The sequence below is a fragment of the Halichoeres trimaculatus genome, unplaced genomic scaffold (assembly GCF_033239565.1).
Source record: "Halichoeres trimaculatus isolate MK-OKI-2021-1 unplaced genomic scaffold, fHalTri1.1 fHalTri1_scaffold_16, whole genome shotgun sequence".
Taxonomy (NCBI): domain Eukaryota; kingdom Metazoa; phylum Chordata; class Actinopteri; order Labriformes; family Labridae; genus Halichoeres; species Halichoeres trimaculatus.
In genome coordinates, this window is record NW_027437194.1 from 31,164,245 (window position 1) to 31,190,066 (window position 25,822).

At 42.7% G+C, this 25,822-nt stretch overlaps 1 protein-coding gene across 3 annotated transcripts in view; it reads right to left on the reverse strand.

Moving 5' to 3' along the window:
- rabgap1 (RAB GTPase activating protein 1) overlaps positions 1 to 25,508 on the reverse strand; it is a 125,957-nt gene extending 100,449 nt beyond the window's left edge. The window contains exons 1-4 of one of the 3 annotated variants that reach the window (XM_074689962.1): positions 25,389 to 25,508; positions 6,257 to 6,493; positions 1,333 to 1,362; positions 21 to 282 (exon numbers count right to left, since the gene is read on the reverse strand). In XM_074689962.1, coding sequence (XP_074546063.1) covers positions 21 to 282; positions 1,333 to 1,362; positions 6,257 to 6,409 — 445 coding nt within the window. In that variant the 5' untranslated portion in view covers positions 6,410 to 6,493; positions 25,389 to 25,508. The remainder of the gene's footprint in view (positions 1 to 20; positions 283 to 1,332; positions 1,363 to 6,256; positions 6,494 to 25,388) is intronic. The other 2 variants (XM_074689963.1, XM_074689964.1) reach the window with 2 other exon arrangements.
- Between the last annotated feature and the right edge of the window lie 314 nt (positions 25,509 to 25,822).

Consider the following 25,822-nt stretch of genomic DNA (forward strand, 5'->3'; position numbering starts at 1 on the left):
CCTCAGTAGTCACAACTTACCTCGGTACGACCTCTCATTCAGCTCACTCTCCTGAGCTGTCTGAACAGGAAGGACCATCTCCAGCTTGGGTGCAGGGGGTGCGCTCAGAGGGTCTGTGCCTGGAGGAACAGGCGATGCTGTTGTGGGCTGAAGGCCGTGGTCACCCCCACTGAGTCTGTCCATCCCTGCATCTGATCCCAGCCCAGTGTCAGCTACCGATGGGTCCATGAGGACATCCTCTAACTCTCTCTGGAGCTGCTGCTCACTTCCATTTCCCACAATCTAACACACACAAAAACACACAAACAAGACAGAAAACACACAGATAAGAACACACAGAGAAGCAGAGACATCAAGGAGCAGGGAAAAGAGAAACAGACCGAGAATTAATATAAATAGAAACAAGAATTACTTGTTTCTGATTCACTGTAGTAATCACTATGATAATTATATCTAAAATCTAATGTAAGACCAAATTAAATTAATTAAGAAATAGATTCTTCAGCCTGGGAAAACATGTAGTAGTTTCATTCTTAACAGCTAGCTTATATTTTATCTCCAATGAACTTGGGCGACAGATCTGTTGCTTTGCTTGGCATGAAGAGCTAGAGTTTGATTATATACATCTCCATATTAATGATTAGTAGATAGGTGAGTTTGTTTTTATGAGATGTGTGTCAAGACAATCACAGAGTCATCCATAGACTTATAAGAAAAACTAACAAGTGGTCAAAAAGCTGGCCTCACATGAACGATTGATGAGGTGCCACAAAAAGAGGTGAAACCTCATTTCCTGTCAGCCCAGGCCAACTTAAGCTGCAGAGGGCAATGCCAGACTAGGCAGGGAATGAGGACACAACACACACCAAAGTGGCTCTTCTATGTTAAGACAGGCATAAACAAGATTCGTGCCTTGAAGTACAACAAAACATTCATCCATTGCTGTTAGACTCAAGCAGTTATCTGTAGCAAAATGGATTCTGCAGCAGGTCTAATTTTCAGATTCAGCAGCTATCAGTCTTACACTAAGGGCCACACATCTTACATAACTCCATGTTGAAGCAATTGTAGCCGGCCTTGTAAATGCAGGTAGAGCAGGAAAGCCTGGGCAGTAGTCAAACAGAGCTATTAGGTTCAATTACCACCAGTTTTTAAGAGGCCAGTGCCATCAGCCAACAGCTGGCAAAAATACATAAAGCACAAATAATCATGGACAGAATCACCACGGAATCACATCACAGAAAGAGAGGAAATCACATCATAGATACAAAAAGGAGAGAGGTCACAGAGAGAAGAGGAGGAAAGGAAAAGGTAGTGAGCGAAGAGACTGACCTTAAAGCTGACCCCTTCCTTAGAAATCACCTGCATAACAAACAACAAGTTTAGACACACTGACTCCTCTCTGACTGGGTGAGGCTGACTGGGAGGGAAATGTGCACAGGAAACTACTGCATGATATATGGATGACTGAGTGTCAGTGGATGGAGTGATTTAACAGCTGCGTACTGAAAACAAAGAGTGTGTATGGCTTCTTATTACAGGTGATACCAATCTCCACAAAACCTAAAGCTCAACTCTCCAGCAAAACAAACGTGATCTCTTTGGGCTCAGCAGGTGACCAGAGAGAGGCATCTTCCTAGCAACTGAAAAGACAACATTTATGCTCTGCTGCTGCCATCTGCTGGTAACTCTGCAATGCTGCAGCAACTGTTGTTCCCCTTTAAGGTGGAAAAAAAAGATGGACAGCAAAGATGGAAAAATATGGACAAATTATGGATGGACATGAAAACTGGCAACCTTAATTTATGCAAAAAAAAAAGAAAGGAAGTAAAAAAAAAGACAAAAAGGGGAGAAGAGAAGAGAAGAGAAGAGAAAAAAAGAGAGAGGAGAAAAAAAGGGGCAAGTGAGAGAGAGGAGTAGAGAGGAGTAGAGAGGAGTAGAGAGGAGTAGAGAGGAGTAGAGTAGAGTAGAGGAGAGGAGAGGAGAGGAGAGGAGAGGAGAGGAGAGGAGAGGAGAGGAGAGGAGAGGAGAGGAGAGGAGAGGAGAGGAGAGGAGATAAAAGGAGATAAAAGGAGATAAAAGGAGATAAAAGGAGATAAAAGAGATGAGAGTAAAGGGGAAGATAGGAGATGATAGGTATAAGGAGTGAAAAGTGAGGTGAAAGGAGAAGAGTGAAAGGACACAAGAGAGAGGTGAGAAGGGGGTAAGGTGAAGTGAGAGGAGAGGAGAGGAGAGGAGAGGAGAGGAGAGGAGAGGAGAGGAGAGGAGAGGAGAGGAGAGGAGAGGAGAGGAGAGGAGAGGAGAGGAGAGGAGAGGAGTAGCCTGAACCCTGCAGACACATTTGATGAAAGCTTGTTTATTGCTTGTTCCTTCCTCAGAAACTCTTTGTCCAACTGGTGGATCACACATAAGTCACACAGACTAATATTTCCCTGACAGTGAGAACAGCCACATAAACATATTGTTTGCAAACCAATGTGTGGTGCTGACTGCTAACTGTAGCTCTGGCTGAAATGCAGAGAACTCGTTGTGACAGTAATAGAAGCAGATCGGCTGCCTACTGAAGATGTTTTCCTTGGACACAGAACCTTGTGACACTGAAAGACAAACTGGTTAAAATGTCCGTTGAACTACACTCCAGCTAACGTGTTTCTTTACTGAGAAGGATGCCTTAATTTAATTTAATTTGACCCTATGAGTCAAATGAGGCATGCAACTATAATAAGAGGGGAAAGTGAATCTTCATCAAAAAATTCAAATGAAATAAAACCATGTGAGATTACAGAGCTTCCTTGGAATGACTCAAAACAATAAACGACAGCAGCAACTTGAAGACCACAGATGAAGAGTAGGTGGAGTGAAAATGTGAAAAAAGCCAAACAAGGAGTGGTTAGCCTTATGGTTAGTGTGAGACTTAGCATGTGAGTGATGAACACAACCTGTAATGATAAACTCAGTTTGGACTGAGACCCCTGACCTGCAATTCTAACAAGTAAAGCCTGATTTGCTTGTGTGTTGAATCCATGCAGAACATGAAAAGGAATTAATTATTTCACAGCGTTAGCATCTGAGAGTGAAAGGCTATGCTACCAGACAGGTGCACATTACAGCCAATACAGCTTTATTTGTGCCCTTTGAAGACTGGAGACTAAAAGTTAGCATGCCATTTGAGCATAAAAGCAAACAAATGGTCAACAAAATACCCTACATCTGTTGATCCTGTACTTTTAATACATTCAAATAGGGCTGGGCGATTATGGTAAAAATAAAAATCCTGATTATTTTAAGTGATATTGAAATCACAATTAATATACACAATTATTCATTTATTCAAAAACTTCAGAACTGATTTAAAGACAACTTTAAAGAACCAGCAAGTGGCACATACAGTATAATTGATACACATAAGTCACACACACTCGCTGTGGCTGCACATGGAACACAGAAGAGCTATGACGCACATACATCTACACTGTGTGGCATATTAATTGTTTTTCTTCGATTATATTGTTTTTATGATTGTCAGATGGCAAAATTGAAATCACGATTAAAATCCGATTAATTGTCCAGCCCTACATTCAAATAAACAAAAATAAATGCTATTTATTGAGGAATTGGCTTGCATAATTCATGCCACCCATATAAGTCAGTGCCTTGCACCCCGCTTTAAAAAGTCTGGACACGCCCCTGCTTGTCAGCATCCTTTGAATCAGTTATCTTATGCTACTTTCTTATAAAAGATGGGTTTATGCCAAATGGAGGGTTCAGTTATTGGAATACAGGGAGTGACAGTGCAAGACAGGGCTCAACTTTTCCCCAAGTAGAAGTCAAACAACTAACAACTTAAAGGTGATGTGGATCGCTCATCAGCAGACAACATTTACAGATAGGATGAGCGCCAACTTTGGGTCAAAAAATACATGCAGACATGTCAGTGGTTACAACTACAGGGCGCAGAGCAATAATTATGTTGCATTATCGAACGTTGTGATTCCTATAGGCAGCAATTTACCTGGACAATGTAGACTACCAAACCCTTCAAAAACAATATGTAATTTAGACCAAGGGATCTATGACCAAGACAGAACTGCGACCAAAAATTTTTGAGGTCGCAATAAGACTGAGACCATGTAAAAGTGGTCTCAAGACTAGGGATATCCCAATCCCATACACTGATCGGTATCAGAGCCTGATATGGCTATTTTTGGAGGATTGGACAGCATTGGACTTTGTTACGTGATTGGCACTAATCCAGTTTCAGCATTGCCACGCTTTACGGCTGCTGTAATTCAAACCACGTTGCAAACATGTCTACTGTGTGGGACTACGTTTCTTTGGAAAGCAATGATAGTAAAACAGCGTCTTGCAACATTTGTAAAGTGAGTGTTCCTCGAGGAGGTACCAACAGGGCTCACTTTGATACAACAAATGTGATTCATCATTTACAACAGAATCACCCAACGGAACACAGGATTAATCAGAGAAAGGGATCGGTATAGGCAAAACATATCATTAAAAAACTGGATTGGCTCGCAAGTCATAAACTTTGTATTGGGACATCCTTACTCAAGACCAAGATTGGTCTCAAGAACGACAAGCCCAGCCTCCTTTCTTCTTCTTTTGAGGTCAATGTTGGTTTTTAAACCAGCTCATTTGTGGGTTATCGCTAACAACTGGGCTTAAAGTGATACTCCAGGATGGAACAAGTTGGGTCCTATCACAAGGTTTAGGGCAGAAATTACCCCTACAGCAGTGTTTTTGTGCAGCAGAAGCCCAGAGCGCACACACCAAACACCCCCTCCCTGCTCCTCTGACGGTTTCCTCTGCACTCAGACGGGGCCATATTTTACTTGACCAAAAACACAAATAAATGGACTCCCACTGAAAAAATCTGATATCAGTCTGCATTCACGCTTTATTTAGAGAATTTTCAGCGCGTTACTTTTACACAAAAACACCGCTAAATAAGGCTCTAGTTCTAATCGTGGAGTAAAACCTCCGCTGCAGAGCCACAGCTGGCTACGAGGCGCTCGCCGCTTAGTGTATCAGTCTGCGCACGGCGTGCAAGATATAAACAAACGCAGGTAGTCTGCCAGGACGAATCATGCAATAACAACGTAAAGATGAGTGATTATGAGAACGAGGACGACCTGCTGTTCACTTTGAACAAAGCGTGATATCAGATTTTTTCGGTGGGAGTCTGTTTATTTGTGTTTTTGGTCAAGTAAAATATGGCCCCGTCTGAGTGCAGAGGAAACCGGCAGAGGAGCAGGGATGGGGTGTTTGGAGCGTGCGCCCTGGGCTTCTGCTGCACAAAATCACTGCTGTAGGGGTAATTTCTGCCCTAAACCTTATGATAGGACCCAACTTGTTCCATCCTGGAGAATCACTTTAGGAGTGGAGCAGAAGTTTGTCCACAACAAAAAATATTTAATATCAAACAAATTGGCAAATTTACCAGTTGCACACATGAAATTCGATGAAAAATTTACTTGCACTGTCTCAAATTTTAAAGGTAAAATGCGACCATTCAGGGGCTGACTGAAGCCCTGCTCAACATAAGTGATTGATCAAATTGGACATCCAAATGATGCAATGAAGACGTTTTTTATAAAAAAAAAATATATAAAGAAGGTGTTTTGGGGGCCCCAAAGGGCCTTTTATAGGACTCAGGACTCTAGGCAAATACCTGGTTTTCCTAATAGTACAGCCTGCCTGTAATGCAAAACAATAAAGGGACCAATCATTGCTGTTGTAATCTGCAAGTCCATGACAAGTAAATATATAGTCCCAGTGGTGAGGCCAGGCGACATGGAGAGTACGTCTGTGACCAGGGATTGGAGATGCTGAAGTAATGGTCATGTGACAATTTCGGGAGCTTTACTTGATTGAACTTTATAACATCACAAAGCAGAAAGTTTGCCTTTTGTTTCCAAACCCAAAGCTTGCTATGTTTGTAGACTCAACACAGAAGTTGAATCCAGGCTTTACGTTGGTTAGAATGGAGGGGTTAAATGTTTTGGTACATCAAGCTGTGATCTCTCAAATCAGTTCTGACCTGGAGAAAAACAGAGAGCTGCTATGGCTATTAGCATAAGTCTATTGAGAGGTTATTATTGTGCAACTGAAAATGCGTTTTCTTGTGACCAGTTTTAATAACTCATAGCTATGAACAGTGCCTGATCTTTAGTCAGACCAGAACAGCTCTGAAGTTTCCCTCGTACCTCCGTCCATACCTACACCCAACCATCCTTACCTTTAGTCCTGTCTTTTCGTCATCACTACCATTATTAGTGGAGGAGGGTGTCTCGTCCCCCAGCCGGGACACAAGGACAAAGTCCTCACTGTTGAGGGTGGACACTGAGTCCGAGGACACGCTAATCTTCCCCACCGAGCCCTTGTCATCCATGGCTGCCGCTGTTTAAACTCAGCCACGCTGCTCATGAATGGAAGACGGGAGGAGAGAGTGGTGGGAGATGATGAGCAAAATCACCTAGGAAAAGAAACAAAAAAGTAAATGAAGAAAAGAAGCAGAAAACAGTCATGATGTGATGAAATTCATGAAAAGCATCTTTGAAGGCAACCAGAAACATGGCTATCTAATCTCCCCACTAAGAAGAAAAAAAGAGATGTTCATTATTGACTCCATGAGGTAGGTCTGAACAACACCTTCAGGAAACTGAGGCAGCTTTTGAGAGTGGGTGCAGAAGAGAAAAAGAAGGCGCAAAACAAAGGCCAAGCAGAAACTGAAGGCTGCAATGAAGAAGAAGAAGAAGATACAAGGAAGGACACATGGTCATTTCAGGCAGTTTTGTCCATCTCAGCAAAATAAAGAAGATAAAATATCAAAATAGCTTGATGCAATGCAGGGGCAATGGCGATGCAAGTGTCAGTTTGAAAGAGAAACATGCGTCTGTAAGTGATGAATCAAGATCAAACTTTCCAGCTTAGTGCAAAAATCATCTATCGTCCTCATTCCAGTCAAGCACCTAGGGCTGGGCAATTATGGTAAATATAAAAATCCTGATTATTTTACGTGATATTGAAATCACAATTAATATACACAATTATTCATTTATTCAAAAACTTCAGTACTGATTTAAACACAACTTTAAAGAACCAGCAAGTGGCACATACAGTATTGCTGATACACATAAGTCACACACACTCGCTGTGGCTGCACAAGGAACACAGAAGAGCTATTAAGCACAGGAACTTGCATACATCTACACTGTGTGGCATATTTATTGTTTTTCTTAGATTATATTGTTTTTATGATTGTCAGATGGCAAAATCGAAATCACGATTAAAATCCAATTAATCGTCCAGCCTTACGAGCACCTCATTCAGATTTAAGATTTAATCGTGGTCACCCACCACTGACACATTACTCCACCAAACACTTCTCACTTAAGAACCAAAACAGGTTGTGTTGATTGTGCTTCCTACATTGTATGCACTTCTTTCTGCATGACTGTACTGCAGGCCTGCTGCCACAACCATATATAACCTTAGCAGGGATACGGAGGGAACCACTGCTGCACACATTGAGCCTATCCTCACTCTATCTTACATTATAGTTCTTGACATTTTGGATTGGCTACATTTTTAAAAAACACATTAGCTATGCAGTTTGAAAAATATTCTAAATTCCTGTAATTCAAAGGTTTAAAGATGAGGAGGATCTGTTTTAATTGGTCTACCTCACCACCTTTTGGCCCGGAGTCCCAAGCACACTGTCAGAAAGATGCAACATTTAATCAGGCAAGTGTTTGTTTGGAACTAATTTGTTCTGGTCAACTTTTTACCAGACACAATGCAATGAGGTAAAGTATTTATCAGCACAGTTATGCAGCACTATTGTTTGAAACATGACAACATGTAAATGTTGTGAGTTTGTGTCAGTAGCTGGCTAAATGTAGCACTGCTAGCAGCCAGATGCTATGATGTAACCGTAGGCTAACATAACAACAAGCAAACTGTCATTCAGACAAAGGGCTACTGACAGCCCAGTGCAGTGAAATGTGTCTGTACTGTGTAACTGGAGGTGGGGTATGTATTGAATATACTCAATGTATCGCGGGCTGTTGCATGTATACAATGACTTTATCCCAACCACTGAATGGTAAATGATAAATGGACTTGAGCTTATATAGCACTTTTCTAGTCATGGACCACTCAAAGCTGCTTTACACCACAAGTCACACTTACCCATCCACACCCATTCGCTCTCACATTCACACACTGATGGATCCAATCTTTACTATGACAGCTATCCATCAGTACATCTAACACAGTCACGCCCTTTCATACCCATTCACACACCACTGACGCAGCAGTGGGAGCAACTAGGGGTTAAGTGTCTTGCCCAAGGACACATCGCCATGTGTCGCCTAGAGCTGGGCTTGAACCTGCAACCTTCCGATCACCGACCAAGCGCATTCTCCAACTGCGCAACTGCGAAATTTAAAAAAATCCAACTGAAGGGTCTGTTTGAATCATTGCACTTAGGCCTGTCACGATAATCAATAAATCAATTCACTGAACGATAAATAAAAACGTCCTCGATAAGTTTGCCAGCCTCGATAAATTGACACGTGCATGCATGTTTGTTTTCCTCCTCTCTTTCGACCAAAGAGGCTGAATGAGAAGATGGCTCACTACGTCTATCTTTCCTAACATCGGGGTGCATAGGTTCTGTAGCGGATTTAGCGGATTTATAGTGGAGTGAGCATCTGTGAAAAATGCGATCTTTGGGGTGAAGATGGGGCTGCTCGCGCGTACACATGGAGAGAGCTGAAGCGAGCGTCCTGAGGGGTAAGGAGGAAACGCGCTATTATGAGTGATGGCACGAAAGATACAGTTCTTAAGCCACCTGCCACAGTCCCAGTGTGGGAAGATTTTGTTTTTTTATCAGAATGAACAAAGTGTGAGCTCATGAACACCAACGAGCTGATATGTCGCATTTGTTTGAAAATAGTGGCGAAGAAGAAGAAGGGGAGGTGCAGCGGAGCCTTGTTCTTTGACCATCTGCTCTTACTGAGGCTTTTGGTCTGAAAAGTAAATAGAAATAAAAGCGCTAAATGGTGGGCGCTCAAAGACAGCTACATTACCAAAGAAATGTAGCCCTTCAATACGGTTGAAAGCCAGAAATGTTAGAAAATGTTTGACAGACAGTACGGATTGACTGGGGAAAAGTACATGTTGCAAACAATTCAGGAACTGTATAAACCCCCTTTTATTTAGGCTATAGTTTTTTTTGTTGTTGTTTTTTTTGGAGTTTCATTTTTTCTTTAGAGACAGGGTCTATGTTTTATTGTTTTTGATTTGTATTAATTATTTTCATTGACATGTATTTTTTTTCTAAAAGAGAGTCCATTTCATTTTCATTGTATTTTTTTTCTCTTTCTTGTTTGTTAAATTTATCATATTTTTTGTTTAATTTATTTTATTTAAAAGATCCTGACCTTTTAATTACAGTTAAATACTCTTAAGAAATTAAAGTTTCTTGCTTTTAATATGGTGTACTCACTTTATTATCCCGTTTATCATAATTACATCACTGAAAAAATGAAAAAAAAAATCAAAATAATATTGACAATAATATCGTTTATCAGCAATTATATTTTGGAAAATTATCGTCTAGCAAAATTTGTTGTCGTGACAGGCCTACATGAAAGTCTTGTTTGTGCAAGTATCGCTGCACAGTGGAAGGATGCACGACCACTCCTGAGTCTGCTAAATCTTCCTGCAGATCTTTTGAAGTCAAATGTGGGTTTTGATTTACCTTTCTGACCAGGCTACGAGCAATTCTCTCCAAGAGTTTCCTTGGTCTTCCAGATCTCATCTTGACCTTCACAGTTCCCCTTACCTGCCATCTCTTTATTATACCTCACACTGTTGAAACTGCAAGCTGAAAACGCTTTGCTATCTTCTTGTAGCCCTCCCCAGCATTGTGGGCGTCAATAACTTTCAATTTTTCTGTATCACACAGTTTCTTAGAGGAACCCATTGTTGCTGTGTGTTTGCAAATGGTTTGTGGAGTCGCCGTATTTAAAAAAATCCCTGAAATTGGCACCAACTGGTGCTAATTATGACAATTGTTGACACATGCTTCTGGATCATGAGCTGGTGAAGGTCTGAGCTTGTAAAAAGAAACTGACATTTTAAACTCTAAGGGTGTCCCAACTTTTGCACATGCAAAAATGATGTTTTTTATTTTTGTAATTTTGTTCAATTTATAAAATTAAGTGCAACTATGCATTAATGTGTCCTTACAATATTTTCATTTTTCCCATATACCGGAAAGACTATAAATATGAATGTTAATTTTCTAATATATAAAATATGGTGTTTTTAAAGGAGGGGTGCCCTGACTTTCGCACACAACTGTATATCGAATATGCTCAATGTGTCGCGGGTTGTTGCATGTATACAATGACTATATCCCAACCACTGAGTACCTATAGTCTGGAAAATGTTTCAGACGTCAGAATGTAGCTAAACTTAACTTAGTTCTGATTTTCTCCTTTTTGCATGGAAATTTTAAAAATCCAACTGAAGGGTCTGTTTGGATCATTGTACTGGTGTCATTTTATGCATCAAAGGGTCGAATTTAACATTTATCAAGGCATTTATAGTAGAGATCAAATATTGAGATATATATTGTGTATCAACAAAGCCTCAAAATATTGAAATGTTTTTTGGCCATATCATGCAGCCCTATATGTAACATTAGTAAATCCTGGTTCCGTCCTGCCAGTCATCTACCAAGCAGAGCTAACGTAACCTCACTCATTATTTTATTGATAGACTCTCAAGTTTGAGCAGACCACTGGAGAATAACTGCTGACTGTGGGTTGGAATCAACATTGTCACAAACAGTTTAGCCCCTGTGTTAACCTTTCGCTGGTGCTCTCCTGCACTTTGAAATAACCAATATTGGTGCTGAAAATCTCATTTTAAAGTGCGGATTAATATCAAGCATATATCCAGAAGAAAGACTTTTTCAAGATCACTTTTAAGCTCCTTACAGCCCCTTTAAAGCCAGCAAAAGACATGACAATGACCTAAGCAGAGGTGGTATGTTACAGATCAGGACCAGGAAGGGTGAAAAAGAATCAGTTGGTCATTCGCAGTTTAAATCCATCTCTAACAGTCAGAAACCTCAAAATGTAACCTTGTTGTAGGGCACAAAAAGGTAAGGTTGAGGACATCTGTAGTTTCAAAAGCAAATGAGGTGAACCTCCATTGTTACAGCAGAGGGAGCGAGGCGCTGATGTGCGCAACACAGGAAGAAAGGAGCAACAGAAGGTTCTGGCAGAGATTCAAGAAAAAGACCAAAACAAGTTATTTTTGGCCGTGTCCATCCTCTACTCCCTCCACATCCTCCCTCCTCATCCCTCTCCTTTTTTTGTCTTATACCACTCTTTTCTTCTTCATGCCAGCCTTATCGTACCCCGAACAGTTATTTCTTTAACCATTGATGCTCTCAAAAAAGCACTGCCCTTGCACTCCTATTTACTATTCAGATGTTTCTTTTAATCTCTGCTGCCCTTACTTTTGGAATCAGGTTGAACAATGAAAACGTAATAGAAAAAAGGTTTACAGCAGAAACGTCAAAGCAGTTAATTTGTATTGGTTATGATAATACTGTTTTATCACCAAGACTGAACCTTAACAAAAAGATATTTCTGAGCACAAGAACATTTGAATCACTGATGGCATGAATATTATTATAAGGTTAAAAGCAGAAACGGTGTGAGCTTCACTGATGGCTTTGCCACGTTCTCCTCTCTTTGCAAGGTAGACTTTTTCCTCCTGCATTGCAAAGGCACACGGTCACAGGGTATCACGAGTTGTCTTATTGAGTGTAAAACACAAAGCAATCCTTAAACCATCAGACAGTTAACACCTTTTGACCTCTGAAACCTGTGCTCAGATATTTAAATCTAGAACGTAGTGAAAAACAGCTCATCTTGAAAAATAGGTGAAATATATTACATTTACAAGTCGAATGAAAAAGAGCATCAGGCTCTGTAGCAATCCAAGATAAAGGTTTGTATCTCTCCTCAGTCTCTTCTTATCTGCTCAGGCTTTCATTATGGGGAGACAGGCAGATGTTTACTTCTGGTCCGAAGGCAGCTGCTGCCGTTTCTATAATTGGCACCCTTTTCCCCTGAGTGTGTAGTCTACTCCTTCTGCCTCCGATAAAAACTTGATGAGTTTGTGTCCTCTGTCTTATATCTAAGAATAATAAGCTTGATTGGAAATACACCAATCAGCAACAAAATCAAACAAAGGTACCCTGCACCTGCGTTCTTTTTACACCTGAGTAGAGGTGCCTGGTTTGACTGACAGATGTCATGGAGGACCAAAACTGGCAAAATAAAAATTAGGAAAAGTGAAAAAAAGAAAAAGAATGAGACACATTAGTAAATAAATAAATAAAAGTAAAAAATAATACAAAAATACATGTGGAAATAGAATTATATATCAATAAATAAGTTAATAAAGCGCTCTGCTCACATATTCATTTATCTTATGTTGCTGACACTGCCAGCATGAAATACAGCAGAAAATAATATTTAAATGAGGGGGGGGGGGGTCCTGAGTGTGTCTTGGGTTGAACTGTTTGCCTATTGGTTAATCCACATGTGAGTGCAGAAATGGACTAGATGTACCTGCCTGGGTGACATCACAGAGACTGCATCCATATATTAAACAGACTATAAGTCACATAGGACCATGTTTAGACACAGAGGGCTCTAATTTCATAGACCAGGCGCAATTGCAGGCGCATTGCGTGGACAGGGCATGACCGGCGCACTTTGCAAGTTTCCTGCAGTGCCAAGAGAGGCGCACGCCTTCCTCCGCGCAAATGGCAGAGAGGGAGGAGAAAAGCCGTGAGTGGGTTTAACACAGCCGAGCGCTGTTTTCACCAATCAAATGAGCGCCTCTGGGTGCGCCAGGCTTGCACCCCCTGCGCTGCGCCATGAAATTAGAGCCCTAAGTGGTTAATGCATTACCATCAGATGGATGAATGCTTTGGTAGAAGGTCAACAGGCCCCAAAATGAAAATCAGATGAAAGACTTGAAAACTGCAAAAGCAACCAGACATGCCAGCTTCAAGCAGACCCTTGAAAAATGCAGTCTTTCAAATACACATAGGCTTCATATTCTGAAATTGGGGGACGCTGCTTGATCTGACCCAAAATCCCAACATGCTGTGAGCCAGAATCTTAAACACTAGACTTCAAAATGGTCGTTCCCAAACTAAAAGTGACTTCACAGTGTCACAAGTCTTCTTATAACGAGTCAGCTAATCTACAACATATGCATGCCATAGAAGTTTCTTCTCAACAACTTTTGGTCTTTTGTATAAAATTAAAAAGGATAATCAGCTCCAGTGATTCCTGGTAGCACTGCTTTTCACTGGATTGCATGCGCACATACACACACACAAACAGCTGTACCATGAACACAAATAAGCACTCACCAACAGGCACACATATGCACACACACAAATCCCCCTGACTCCACCTTTTGACTAGCTGCCGGCTCCAGCAGGCATATAATGGGTGCCTTGTCACCCTGCTTTCCTCCAGTGGCTTAAAAACAGCCCTCTACCAGCTCCTGCCATGCTACACTGTTCTTTATCAACCTTTACAGAGCTTTGTTACACTGCCAACAAGACACACAATCCACCCACTCATATGAGACTGGCTGTTGCTATGTTAGCTACGGCTTCTTTAGGCTTGAAAGGTTGTTTAGTGTTTAACACTGGAGGACATTTTTAAGCATGTGAGGGACAGGGTTGAATTGGATGAATATCAATTTTACTGCCTCATTTTTGTCTCTGTTTTCCCACCTACACCCTCTCATGTCATTTCACTTTCTGCTTGATGAAGATTTAACAGAAAGCAGGAAGTCTATGAACTGGGAGAAAGAGAGAGAAGGGGGAACGAGGAGATGGAGAGGGGAGAGAAGCAGGAAGCAGGTCACTCTGATAGAGCGCAGTTGTTTTTGTTACCATGACAACAAAACCCTGTCATCCACAGTGTTGTGTTTAGTCCAAACCACCTCTGGCAAAAGGGGTAATACTCAGGCAAATATTTTCACAGCTCATGTGGCTGTTTCTCAAAGAAAGACTCCAAATTCACTCTGGGGCTCAGAGTCAGATAATGAGAGACGGCTTTACACATTTGTTTTGATCACTTTAACAACTGACTCTTTTTTATCATTTTTATTATCCTGTGCCGATTAAGAAAATATTCATTTCTTTATTCAGTTGCAGCAGTTAATGTGATTTTATCCAGTAATGGTAATGAAACCTTCCTTTGTGTATTGAGTCTGATTCTACACGGTAGGGCTGGACAATTAATTCTATTTTAATCGTGATTGCCATCTGACAATCATAAAAACAATATAATCGAAGAAAAACAATTAATATACCACACAGTGTAGATGTATGCAAGTTCCTGTGCTTCATAGCTCTTCTGTGTTCCATGTGCAGCCACAGCGAGTGTGTGTGACTTATGTGTATCAGTAATACTGTATGCGCCACTTGCTGGTTCTTTAAAGTTGTGCTTAAATCAGTACTGAAGTTTTTGAATAAAGGAATAATTGTGTATATTAATTGTGATTTCAATATCACTTGCAATAATCGGGATTTTTATTTTTACCATAATCGCCCAGCCCTACTACACGGTCACTACCTCCACACACTGACACCAATTACGAGTCAACCAAAGCTTTGTATTCTGCACTCAATGTCAGATTGCAACTAATGATTCATTTGTTGTCCATTAATCCATTGTTAATGTTTTCAATTAGTTTAATCAAGATTCATTCGTATAAATACCTAGTTTTTGTATTTATTATTTGTTAAAAAAAAACAAAGTGGTGGATAACTAAAAAATCTACACCATATTAACCCTTTAGACCCCATAGTCCCTGTTCTATATGAAAGCTTTAACAGTGAAGTCAGTTTATATATCTTTAATTTATACGCTTAAGTTAAAGTATGTTTACTGTTTTTACAGAAAGAACAATTTAAATAAAACTTTGATAAGTACATATTTGTTTGGAGGTTTAAATATTTTTCCTACAGCACCTCATATCTGTGACCAACAAGTGTTGAATGTTCATTCCTAGTTTTCATTACATAACCCAGAATTAGGTTCTCACCCCTGATTGGCCAGCTCTGAGTAATGTGAACAGGTAACAAGGAAGTGCAGTGTGAGCTTACATGAGCTCCATGGGATAAATGTCCACAGTTTAAAAAAAGTTACAGGGGTGATGCACAAATGCACACATCTGATTGTAAGGTAACCATGTTGGCACACAACTGATTTCTTTATCCATTTTCTGTTTTACAGGGAAACCAAAATATGCCCAGAAAGGTCACCTTCATAAGGGAGGGGTTCTCGTCAGGCTCTTACTTATCATTCGTTGTTTTCTGGATCGGCATCGATACCCGATACCAGGATGGGTTAGGTGCACCCCTAGGCTAAGCACTCTGTATGTGCACCAGAGTCCTGCACGGGTCCAATTTTCAAGATCCGCCCCGCCCCGACTCGGGGACGTACAAACCCGCACCCGAACTGCAAACCCGCACATCAGCCCGATTAGTACCGCAACCCGATCCGACCCGTTGAAACACGACCCTCAGCCCAACCCTTAACCTTATTTAAAGCAGTGTTTCCCATTAATTAATGAGACTGTGGCGGCCCGCCACAGTCTCATTTGGCTCCGCCACAGTCTCATATGGAGACAAAAATACGATCCGTCACTCTGTCAGACCATTACACAGCTGTACTTTCCTACCGCACGTTAACAGGCGAGAACAAGAGTGCACGCGCACTGGTCACACTCATAGACGTCGCTCTTTACCTGTTACGTTTGCCGCAAACCAGATTCCAGCAACGTTAAAGCGGGGCGTCTGACTCTGAGGTACGTGCAACTTCTTTTTTGGGCATTAGCGCTCATGCTAACTGCGGCCGTGGACACAGTATCTCACTGCGCTGTCTGCCTCCCTTCTTGGGAAGAGGAATGGCTGCACCGCGCACGTCTCGGTTCCAGAGTTTCATTATCACCGTGCATTCAGAGTCAGTGCAGGCACACAGTACAATCACCTGTACAATACCAACGAGCTGACGCGGCTTATTATTTCATATTCTCCTCTCCTGGGGCCTCATTTATTAAAGCGTGTAGAAGTCCTCTTAAGTTTCACTTACGACGAAAAGGCAAAACGTGGATACGACCAACACTCTTTTCAGATCTATCAAACTCTGCGTACACACAGCTGCACGCTATTCTCCGTGATAAATCACACCGCGCCGAGAAAAGCGTGAATATGGTGGCGTGAGCACGCCTCCTTTCCCGCCCGAACATAACTATATATGGTCAATGCAAATCAGTACGTGCATATTAAGTAGCCATGTGCGCTGTGGGATTTTATGGTGACGTCAGCGTAAGATGGTGAACACAATATACGGAGATAGCATGGAAGAAGCTGAATTTCTCTCAAAGCCAGATACACAGCAATATCAGGAAATATCAGTAAGAAAATGATCTTTCATTGATTTAGGCTACATTTTGTGATGAAGTGGGCTGCAGCAAATTTAGGAATCTTTATTTATTTAGACTATTTTCTGCAGTCACTGTAGAAAAAAACAGAAAGAAAACACAACACTCCTAAATCCAAATAAGGGAGCAGAGAGAAGAAGAATCGTAATCTGACCCTTTATCCCAAAAAAATATTTTTTTAAGATGTTAAAACAATATAAAGGGTTTCCACTTTGCTTCTCTTTCACCTACTCACATCCTGGTGCTCTCTTTTCTCTCATCAGCTTCAAACACACACCTCGTTAACTCAGGTGAGAGAATAAGGGTAGGCTACAGTCTCAGTAGCCTGATAACGGATCACAGATCATGGAAATAGTGTAAATAACCTGTTGTTGAAATGTTGTTCAGTAAATTGTTCAAACTATTGTGAGAGAGTGAGTTTTTGGTTTTGTTTCTGAATCAAATTTAAAATATTTCTGATATGCCTTTGTAAGTTCTTATTTATCAGCGTATGTTCATGTCCATGGTCCCAAACTGCACTTACTGTAAGGGCGATACATCGCGCTTAAAAACGTACACACACATTAAAACCGCCGAGGGTCAGAGACTCCCCCACCACAGTCTCCTAAAATCCTGTGGGAAACACTGTTAAAGTAATCATTTTGACACATATTGTCTGAAAATTGAACGTTATATCGCCATAGTTCAGATGCCAGTGAGTAAACAACGCACCTGAATGAAGCAACTCTTCCAATAAAAGCCTGACTTCAGCTCCATCATCAACCCTCTGTGATCTTCTCACATACAACTGTAAAATCATTAGTTTTTTATGTTTAATGCTTTTAAACTTTTAATCTCTTATAGGACCTTTACATGTGTAATGGTAGACTTACTTTCTGTCCAGACTTAAGCGACGCTCAGCAGGTACGAGCCGTGATCATGTCACAACCATGGATGTATTATAAGAACTGGATAGCGTGGCTCAGCCTTCCACCATGTTACGGATTTATGGATGAGGTCCATGTTTTTTTACAGTCTATATGGTCACAGCCTTACAACCAGCTTACAACTTAAGTTTTTATTTTATTGTATTTATTGTCAATGATGTATGTGTATGATATGTCAAACTAAAACCCGCGACCTGACTTGCATGTTATTTTTTCCCCCCAAATCCGGGGAAAAAAAAGTTTTTAAAAACCACCCGCAAATCAGCTGTTTTTGCGGGTACCCGACCCAGTGCAGGACTCTAATGTGCACTGCATTCTTAATTTATAATGTGTGAAAACTCAGATTATGTACTATTACACAAAAAATTAAAATGGTGAGAACAAAGTCAAACCAAATTGTCCGCTGTGGCAGACCTGAGGTTTTACCAACTCGGCTGATCAGTAAAGTGATGACAGTATTTGGTGTGATGTAGTCTGGGTGTCTTCTGCTGCTGCAGAGAACCCTTAGTTTGTGAGAAAATCACTGAATAAAGGTGTAAGCTCACTGAGCTGTTTGTCACAGAGTGAAAAGGGGAAGTACATGTTTCTACAAGCTTATCTTACATCAATCTGTGTTCAAAAATGTGTGGCCATCCCTCCGTATTTTTCCTCTCCTCTACCCTTCTCCAGCTGAACGGGCTGTTCTGGGCTGCCAGCTGGGCCCTGTGTGCACCTCAGGAGGGAGAGGAAGACACAGCCAGACACAGGCAGAGAGCATTCAGGCTTGAAACACAGTCCCTTTTTTGCTGACTTGCCTTGCAGCAGTGATTTCAGTAAGGCAGAGATAGCAGGAAGAACGGGACAGAAGGAGAGGAAAAGAAAAACAAAGTGATAAAGAAGTGCGATACAAAAAATATGAGGAACAGAGGAGTAGCTCTTTATGATATTAATCATAAAACAAACAAAAAAAACATGCACTTAACTGTGCATAACCTCAATAAGATCATATGTGTGCAGTGAAAATCCAGAAAGCATCAGATCAATACCTCCAGTCAACTATCCATGAATGAAACCTCATGCCACACAACAATGAATCTCACATGACTGCTCAGATCACACACTGCAGGCCTGCCTTTCACCACAGAGACAGAGTAAAGGCTGCAATGAGCCGCTCCTCTGTTAGCTTAACAATGTTGGTTCAGCTCTGCCCGTCAATAAAGAACTAAACTACCACCTTTAAGTCTGACTGGATTATAAGTTTAAGTGTATATGTGCTCTGACAACAGTTTAGGTCATATGGCCGCTATCACTGTAACAGTGCTTTTTTTTGCCCCCAGTATTGGTATCGGCATCGGCCCCAAAAATCCCATATTGGTTGGGCTCTAGCTTTGACTCTCGTAGTTTAATGAAAAAGAATTAGTATCTTTCTTCTAAACTTAAAGGGGACATATCATGCTTGTTTCTCCTTTTCACTTTGCCAGACTAGGATGCCTGTAAAGCATTTCTGCCCTCAGTACAACTCATTTAGTTCCTTCATTGCCCCACAATAACGTTCTCAATATCCTCAGTTTAGGCCATTCTGAAGATCTCATTGAAACGCTCTGTTTCCAGAATGACCTCCAGTAACCTCGCAACGTCGCAGCCCTTTGTGCTCTGATTGGTCAGTTCTATCAGAGGGGCGGAGGGGGTAGAGCCAGGGGTTGGTTTTAGCAGCATGGCAGTATTTACAAAATTGCCACATTGAATGGAGCAGACCGAGCGAGTTTGCTGTTTGCCAAAACTTCACCGTAAGGCATTGATAGCACTAATAAAATGGCAGAGTGTAGGATACGTCCTTTTGTATTGGACCCCGAGTCAGACCCGGACGGTTCTGCAGTTCAGGAGGAAGAAAATCCACCTGGACACAGATCATCTCAGGACGCTTCAGTGTGGTGAGTCAAAACGTTACTGTAACATGTTTAGTTTATACATGGAAATATAGGCAGACTTCACCAATAAACTATTTCTATAACAGGGCTCCATCCTGCACCTTCACTTTTCTCTGTCTGTTTTATCCATCATGCTGAAAGTGTAGTCTAAAGATCGCCTCTACCGTCAGTTCATCACTATGTTATTACCGCAGCATTATTGTGGTCCAGGTTCACAGTGCATGTCAGAACAAGCATGCAAATATCACAGTCTCACAAGTATTACGACGTCTGCTAAAACTCCAGTGTTTTAACTGCTAATTCACCATGTAAAGCCGAGCTGCTCCGCAGAGCAGAGTCCCTGTATCCAGCATCTGAGGGGGGATACTCGGCTCTTGGTGGGTGTATCCCTCGGTGGCGGTTGTGTGACTAACTGGCATCACAGAGGAGGAGCTGCTTTATCAGATTACTCCAATAAAAAGAAAGGAACCTCGTGTCGTCACGACGATTGAAATCTCGAAGCCAAATGTCAATTTCCTATTTTCAGAGGCATCAAATCTCATTCTAGGATATCAGAAAAAAATACAATATCTCATTCTTTGAAAATTCAGGGGGTGAAAGGTCTTGTGTTCAAATTTATTATATTATATGTAAGTATTAAATCAGGGATCAGCATGATATGTCCCCTTCAAAGATCATGTGCGTTAGTCCACTGTTGTGTACACTGAATATACCACAGTGGTTAGATGTTTACTGAACTATATGTTAAAGAAAGCGTCTTTGTAAAGCATTGATCCTACCTCTCCAGATAAAATTAAAAAAACAAGTTCTGGGACACACACAAATCAGGGTTGTGTATTTCAGTGCATAGGTCACTTGCAAATACTTGCTCAAGAATTTAACCCTGTTAACATTTGTAATAATAATAATAACAATAATAAACATTATTCACCCCTCCATGAGTGAGCTACCACCTTATCGTGGTGGAGGGGTTTGCGTGTCCCAATGATCCTAGGAGCTAAGTTGTCGGGGGCTTTATGCCCCTGGTAGGGTCTCCCATGGCAAACAGGTCCTAGGGGAGGGGCCAGATAAAGAGTAGCTCAAAAAGACCCCTAATGATGACAAACAGAAATGGTTTAACGTTTCCCTTGCCCGGAGGTGGGTCACCAGGACCCCCTCCTGGAGCCAGGCCTGGGGGTGGGGCTCGATGGCGAGGGCCTGGTGGCCGGGCCCCATGGGGGCCGGGCACAGCCCGAAGAGGCAACGTGGGACCCCCTTCCCGTGGACTCACCACCTGCAGGAAGGGCCATAGGGGTCGGGTGCAGTGTGAGTTGGGCGGCAGTCGAAGGCAGGGACCTTGGGGGTCTGATCCTCGGCTGCAGAAGCTAGCTCTAGGGACGTGAAATGTCACCTCTCTGGCGGGGAAGGAGCCTGAGCTGGTGCGCGAGGTTGAGAAGTTCCGGCTAGACATAGTCGGCCTCACCTCGACGCATAGCAAGGGCTCTGGAACCAGCCTTCTCGAGAGGGGTTGGACTCTCTTCCACTCTGGAGTTGCCGATGGTGAGAGGCGGCGGGCAGGGGTGGCGATACTCGTTGCCCCCTGGCTCGGTGCCTGTACATTGGAGTTCACACCGAGAGGGTAGCCTCCCCCCGCCTTCGGGTGGGGGGACGGATCCTAACTGTTGTTTGTGGCTATGGTCCAAATAGCAGTTCAGAGTATCCACCCTTTTTGGAGTTCTTGAGAGTGCTCCGTCTGGGGATTCCCTCGTCCTACTGGGGGACTTCAACGCTCACGTCGGCAATGACAGTGAGACCTGGAGGGGCGTGATTGGAAGGAACGGCCCCCCCGATCTGAACCCAAGTGGTGTTTTGTTGTTGGATTTCTGTGCTCGTCCCAGGTTGTCCATAACAAACACCATGTTCAAGCATAAGGGTGTCCATACGTGCACCTGGCACCAGGACACCCTAGGTCGCAGTTCGATGATCGACTTTGTAGTTGTGTCATCGGACTTGCGGCCGCATGTCTTGGACACTCGGATAAAGAGAGGAGCGGAGCTGTCAACCGATCACCACCTGGTGGTGAGTTGGCTCCGATGGTGGGGGAAGATGCCGGTCAGACCTGGTAGACCCAAACGTATCGTGAGGGTCTGCTGGGAACGTCTGGCAGACTCTCCCGTCAGAGAGAGCTTTAACTCCCACCTCCGGGAGAGCTTCAACTGTGTTCCGGGGGAGGTAGGGGACATTGAGTCTGAATGGACTTTGTTCCATGCCTCCATTGTTGAGGCGGCTAATCGGAGCTGTGGCCGTAAGGTGGTTGGTGCCTGTCGGGGCGGCAACACCCAAACCCGCTGGTGGACACCAGTGGTGAGGGATGCCGTCCAGCTGAAGAAGGAGTCCTATCGCGCCTTTTTGGCTTGTGGGACTCCTGAGGCAGCAGACAGGCATCGACAGGCCAAGCGGAATGCAGATTCGGCGGTCGCCGAGGCAAAAACCCGGACATGGGAGGAGTTTGGTGAGGCCATGGAGAACGTCTCCCAGACGGCTTTGAAGAGGTTCTAGACCACCATCTGGCATCTCAGGAGGGGGAAGCAGTGCACTGTAAACACTGTGCTCAGTGGGGACGGTGTGCTGCTGACCTCGACTCGGGATGTTGTGGATGCGGTGGAAGGAATACTTCGAAGACCTCCTCAATCCCACCGGCACGTCTTCCTTGGAGGAAGCAGGGTCTGGGAATGATGGGGTGGGCTCTTCCATCTGTGGGGTTGAGGTTGCTGAGGTGGTTCAAAAGCTCCTCGGTGGCAGGGCCCCGGGGGTGGATGAGATCCGCCCAGAGTTCCTTAAGGCCCTGGATGTTGTGGGTCTGTCATGGCTGACACGACTTTGCAACATCGTGTGGACATCGGGGGCAGTGCCTCTGGATTGGCAGACTGGGGTGGTGGTCCCCCTTTTTAAGAAGGGGGACCGGAGGGTGTGTTCCAACTACAGGGGGATCACACTCCTCAGCCTCCCTGGTAAGGTCTATTCCGTAAGATAGTCGAACCTCAGATTCATCTGGGTGGATGAAATCCGCCCAGAGTTCCTTAAGGCCCTGGATGTTGTGGGTCTGTCGTGGCTGACACGACTTTGCAACATCGTGTGGACATCGGGGGCAGTGCCTCTGGATTGGCAGACCGGGGTGGTGGTCCCCCTTTTTAAGAAGGGGGACCGGAGGGTGTGTTCCAACTACAGGGGGATCACACTCCTCAGCCTCCCTGGTAAGGTCTATACCGTAAGATAGTCGAACCTCAGATTCAGGAGGAGCAATGTGGTTTTCGTCCTGGCCGTGGAACTGTGGACCAGCTCTATACCCTCAGCAGGGTTCTTGAGGGTGCATGGGAGTTTGCCCAACCTGTCCACATGTGTTTTGTGGACTTGGAGAAGGCATTCGACCGTGTCCCTCGGGGAGTCCTGTGGGGGGTTCTCCGGGAGTATGGGGTGTCAGGCTGCTTGTTACGAGCTGTCTGTTCCCTGTACGACCGGTGCCAGAGCTTGGTCCGCATTGCTGGCAGTAAGTTGGACTCGTTTCCAGTGAGGGTTGGACTCCGCCAGGGCTGCCCTTTGTCACAGATTCTGTTCATAACTTTTATGGACAGAACTTCTAGGCGCAGCCAGGGTGTCGAGGGGGTCCGGTTTGGTGACCTCAGGATTGGATCACTGCTTTTTGCAGATGATGTGGTCCTGTTGGCTTCATCAAGCCGTGACCTTAAACTCTCTCTGGAGCGGTTCGCAGCCCAGTGTGAAGCGGCTGGGATGAGAATCAGCACCTCCAAATACGAGTCCATGGTCCTCAGCCGGAAAAGGGTGGAGTGCCCTCTCCGGGTCGGGGATGAGATCCTGCCCCAAGTGGAGGAGTTGACATGGCACAGAGTATGAGAAAAGAACACGAGGCTGGGGTAGGTGAGATATTATACAGGAAACAAAAAAAAAAAACAAAAAAACTTGAGTTTAGTTAAACAAAGAGACAGTTGGCACATTTTGCTCATTGCGTGTTATCTCTAACTAGGAAGTAGTCCAACTGAGAGGAGCTTTTGGTAACAACCTTGTTATTGGCAATGACAGTAGCCTCAGGCATTGAGCGAACAACACCTATTTAGCTACAGTGACGTTAATTGTATTACTATGATTGGAGAGGGAAAAATAATCATTACAGCTTAGGGATTACTGAAATCATTACAATAAATGTAAAAAAAAAAACTCATAAAGCCATTTTGTAGATGTATAACAGCATTGTTTTCTTTTTATACTTTATAATCTTAGTTGAGATGGACAAGAAAAGTTCTTTCAATGTATAAAACTGAGGTTGTTCAAGTTACAGTGAGTGGTCACAGTAGTAGAACTCATAAGTTAACATTCCCTTGTAGATTTTATGAAGAATTGGCTATTTTTCCAAAATATGACACTATGAAGTATGGTAATGCAGATAACTTCTCTATTTTTTAGAAATAACAGTCAGGTGAAGCCGTTTATTAGCACACAAGTATGTATGCTCTTTTTAAATCACAATGATCACTGAAATTACCAAAACAGCCTGAATCAAAAGTGTGCACTCCCTTAAATGTTTAGCTTAATAATCACACACACACACACACACACACACACACACACACACACACACACACACAGGTTTAAATGGCTATAAGAGGTAAATGTCCACACCTGTGACTTTTTTGATTGTACCTGGTGTCTGTGTACAAATAGTGAGGTTACTGTGTACAAATAGTGAGTTTGTTTTTTTTTTACTTCTGAAGAGAGCCTTGCACATTTTATCCAGAGCTGCACAGACTTTCTGGATACTGAGCCACTGTGATGAAAAGGTCACTGGACCTTAGAAATCAGGAAAAGGATATAAAAAGAAGCTCAAAGTTTTAAATAAAAAGAGGCCATCTAGTTGTGATAATATTCAGATTTAAAAAAAATGAAAATAGTTGGTTCTATAGGTGACATATTCGGCTAAAGTATATTTACCTGTGAGCACATTTATATATCTGTATACTTTACCATTCGACTCTTCCAAAAGATCCCTCCCCTTCCCTTCCTTATCATGTGACAATAACAGAACTGATATTTACATGCGATAAATCATATCAAACATACAAAGCACAGATGGATAAAACTGCAGCAGTTATGGCCAAAGGGAAAGATCTTTATCACCGGTATATTAGTTAACCTGTACTTCTGTATTACGTTCTCATGTGAGCAATTTAGAGACTCGGTAACTTTCAGCAATGACACTATTTAGCATCCATACCCCTTGCCTACGAAACGATAAAAGTTCCAAGTTAGTACCACAAATATAGAGGATATATGTTATAAACTGATGTTACAGTCACAGTTTATAAATGTGTAAACTTAAGTTAAAGGTAACATTCGTGCAGATTAGCGTTACACTGATAGCATACATTAATTGGTTTTCTTGTCGCAGTGGGTACACCTACTTATCTAGATGCACGTTAGCCTTGAAAAGCCTCGACACACTCTGAACATCTTGACAGAGAAATTACTCATAACTTCAACCTCCTTGCTCGATAACGTTGGGCGTGCACATTTCCAGTTAGCTGTGGCGTTAACTTATTGCCCCAGTTAACGTAGCCGTTACCAACCCACCTCACGTTAGCTCAGATAGCTGCTCAGCAGTTATCGATTCACAGTCCTTCGAGAATGACATACTACACACTGACTACGAAGTTGAACTATGTCATACCATTGTGATCAAACAAAAGCAAAATGCAATTTAAACTACAATTTGTTGAATAAATCCACGGACAGGCCGCCGCTGGAGGAGGCTTTAACACAGGCCATTACTGTATACAGCTAGCTAGCTAGCTAGCTGGCCATGCTAGCCTGGCAGTTACAAGCAACAAAAAGGAGGATAAATTCCCTCGCAACTAAAGACACAGTCACCCTGACCACGAAATACGCAGATATGTTCAAGTGTTCAACAGCTTACCTGTATTCCCACAGTTATATTTAATCCAACAGCAGTTGACACCACATTGCACTTTCCTAACAACATCAGCATCCAGCCGAGCTGTAAACACAAGCCCGACCAACCCGCTTACACCCGCACTGCGCCTGCGCCTGCGCCTGTCAGTTCCTCTGTCGCCTAAGCTGAGGGAGGGGAGGCCTTAGCATCACAGGAGGCAGGATGCTCAGAGGTGTCTTGAGGAAATCACATCCTACATCAAATGACATGAGTGTCACCTTTCATCAAGCAGGTGTCAAAACCTTTGGTATACAAAAAAACAAAACCAGTTCCTTCTCAGGGCTACAATGCAAGCCTTACGTCATTCTGAAACAGATAAAACTAAAAATTTATATTTTTTAGAATGAAAACACTATTTATAAACTACTACAACTTATTTTTTATCCCCGGACCAGTGA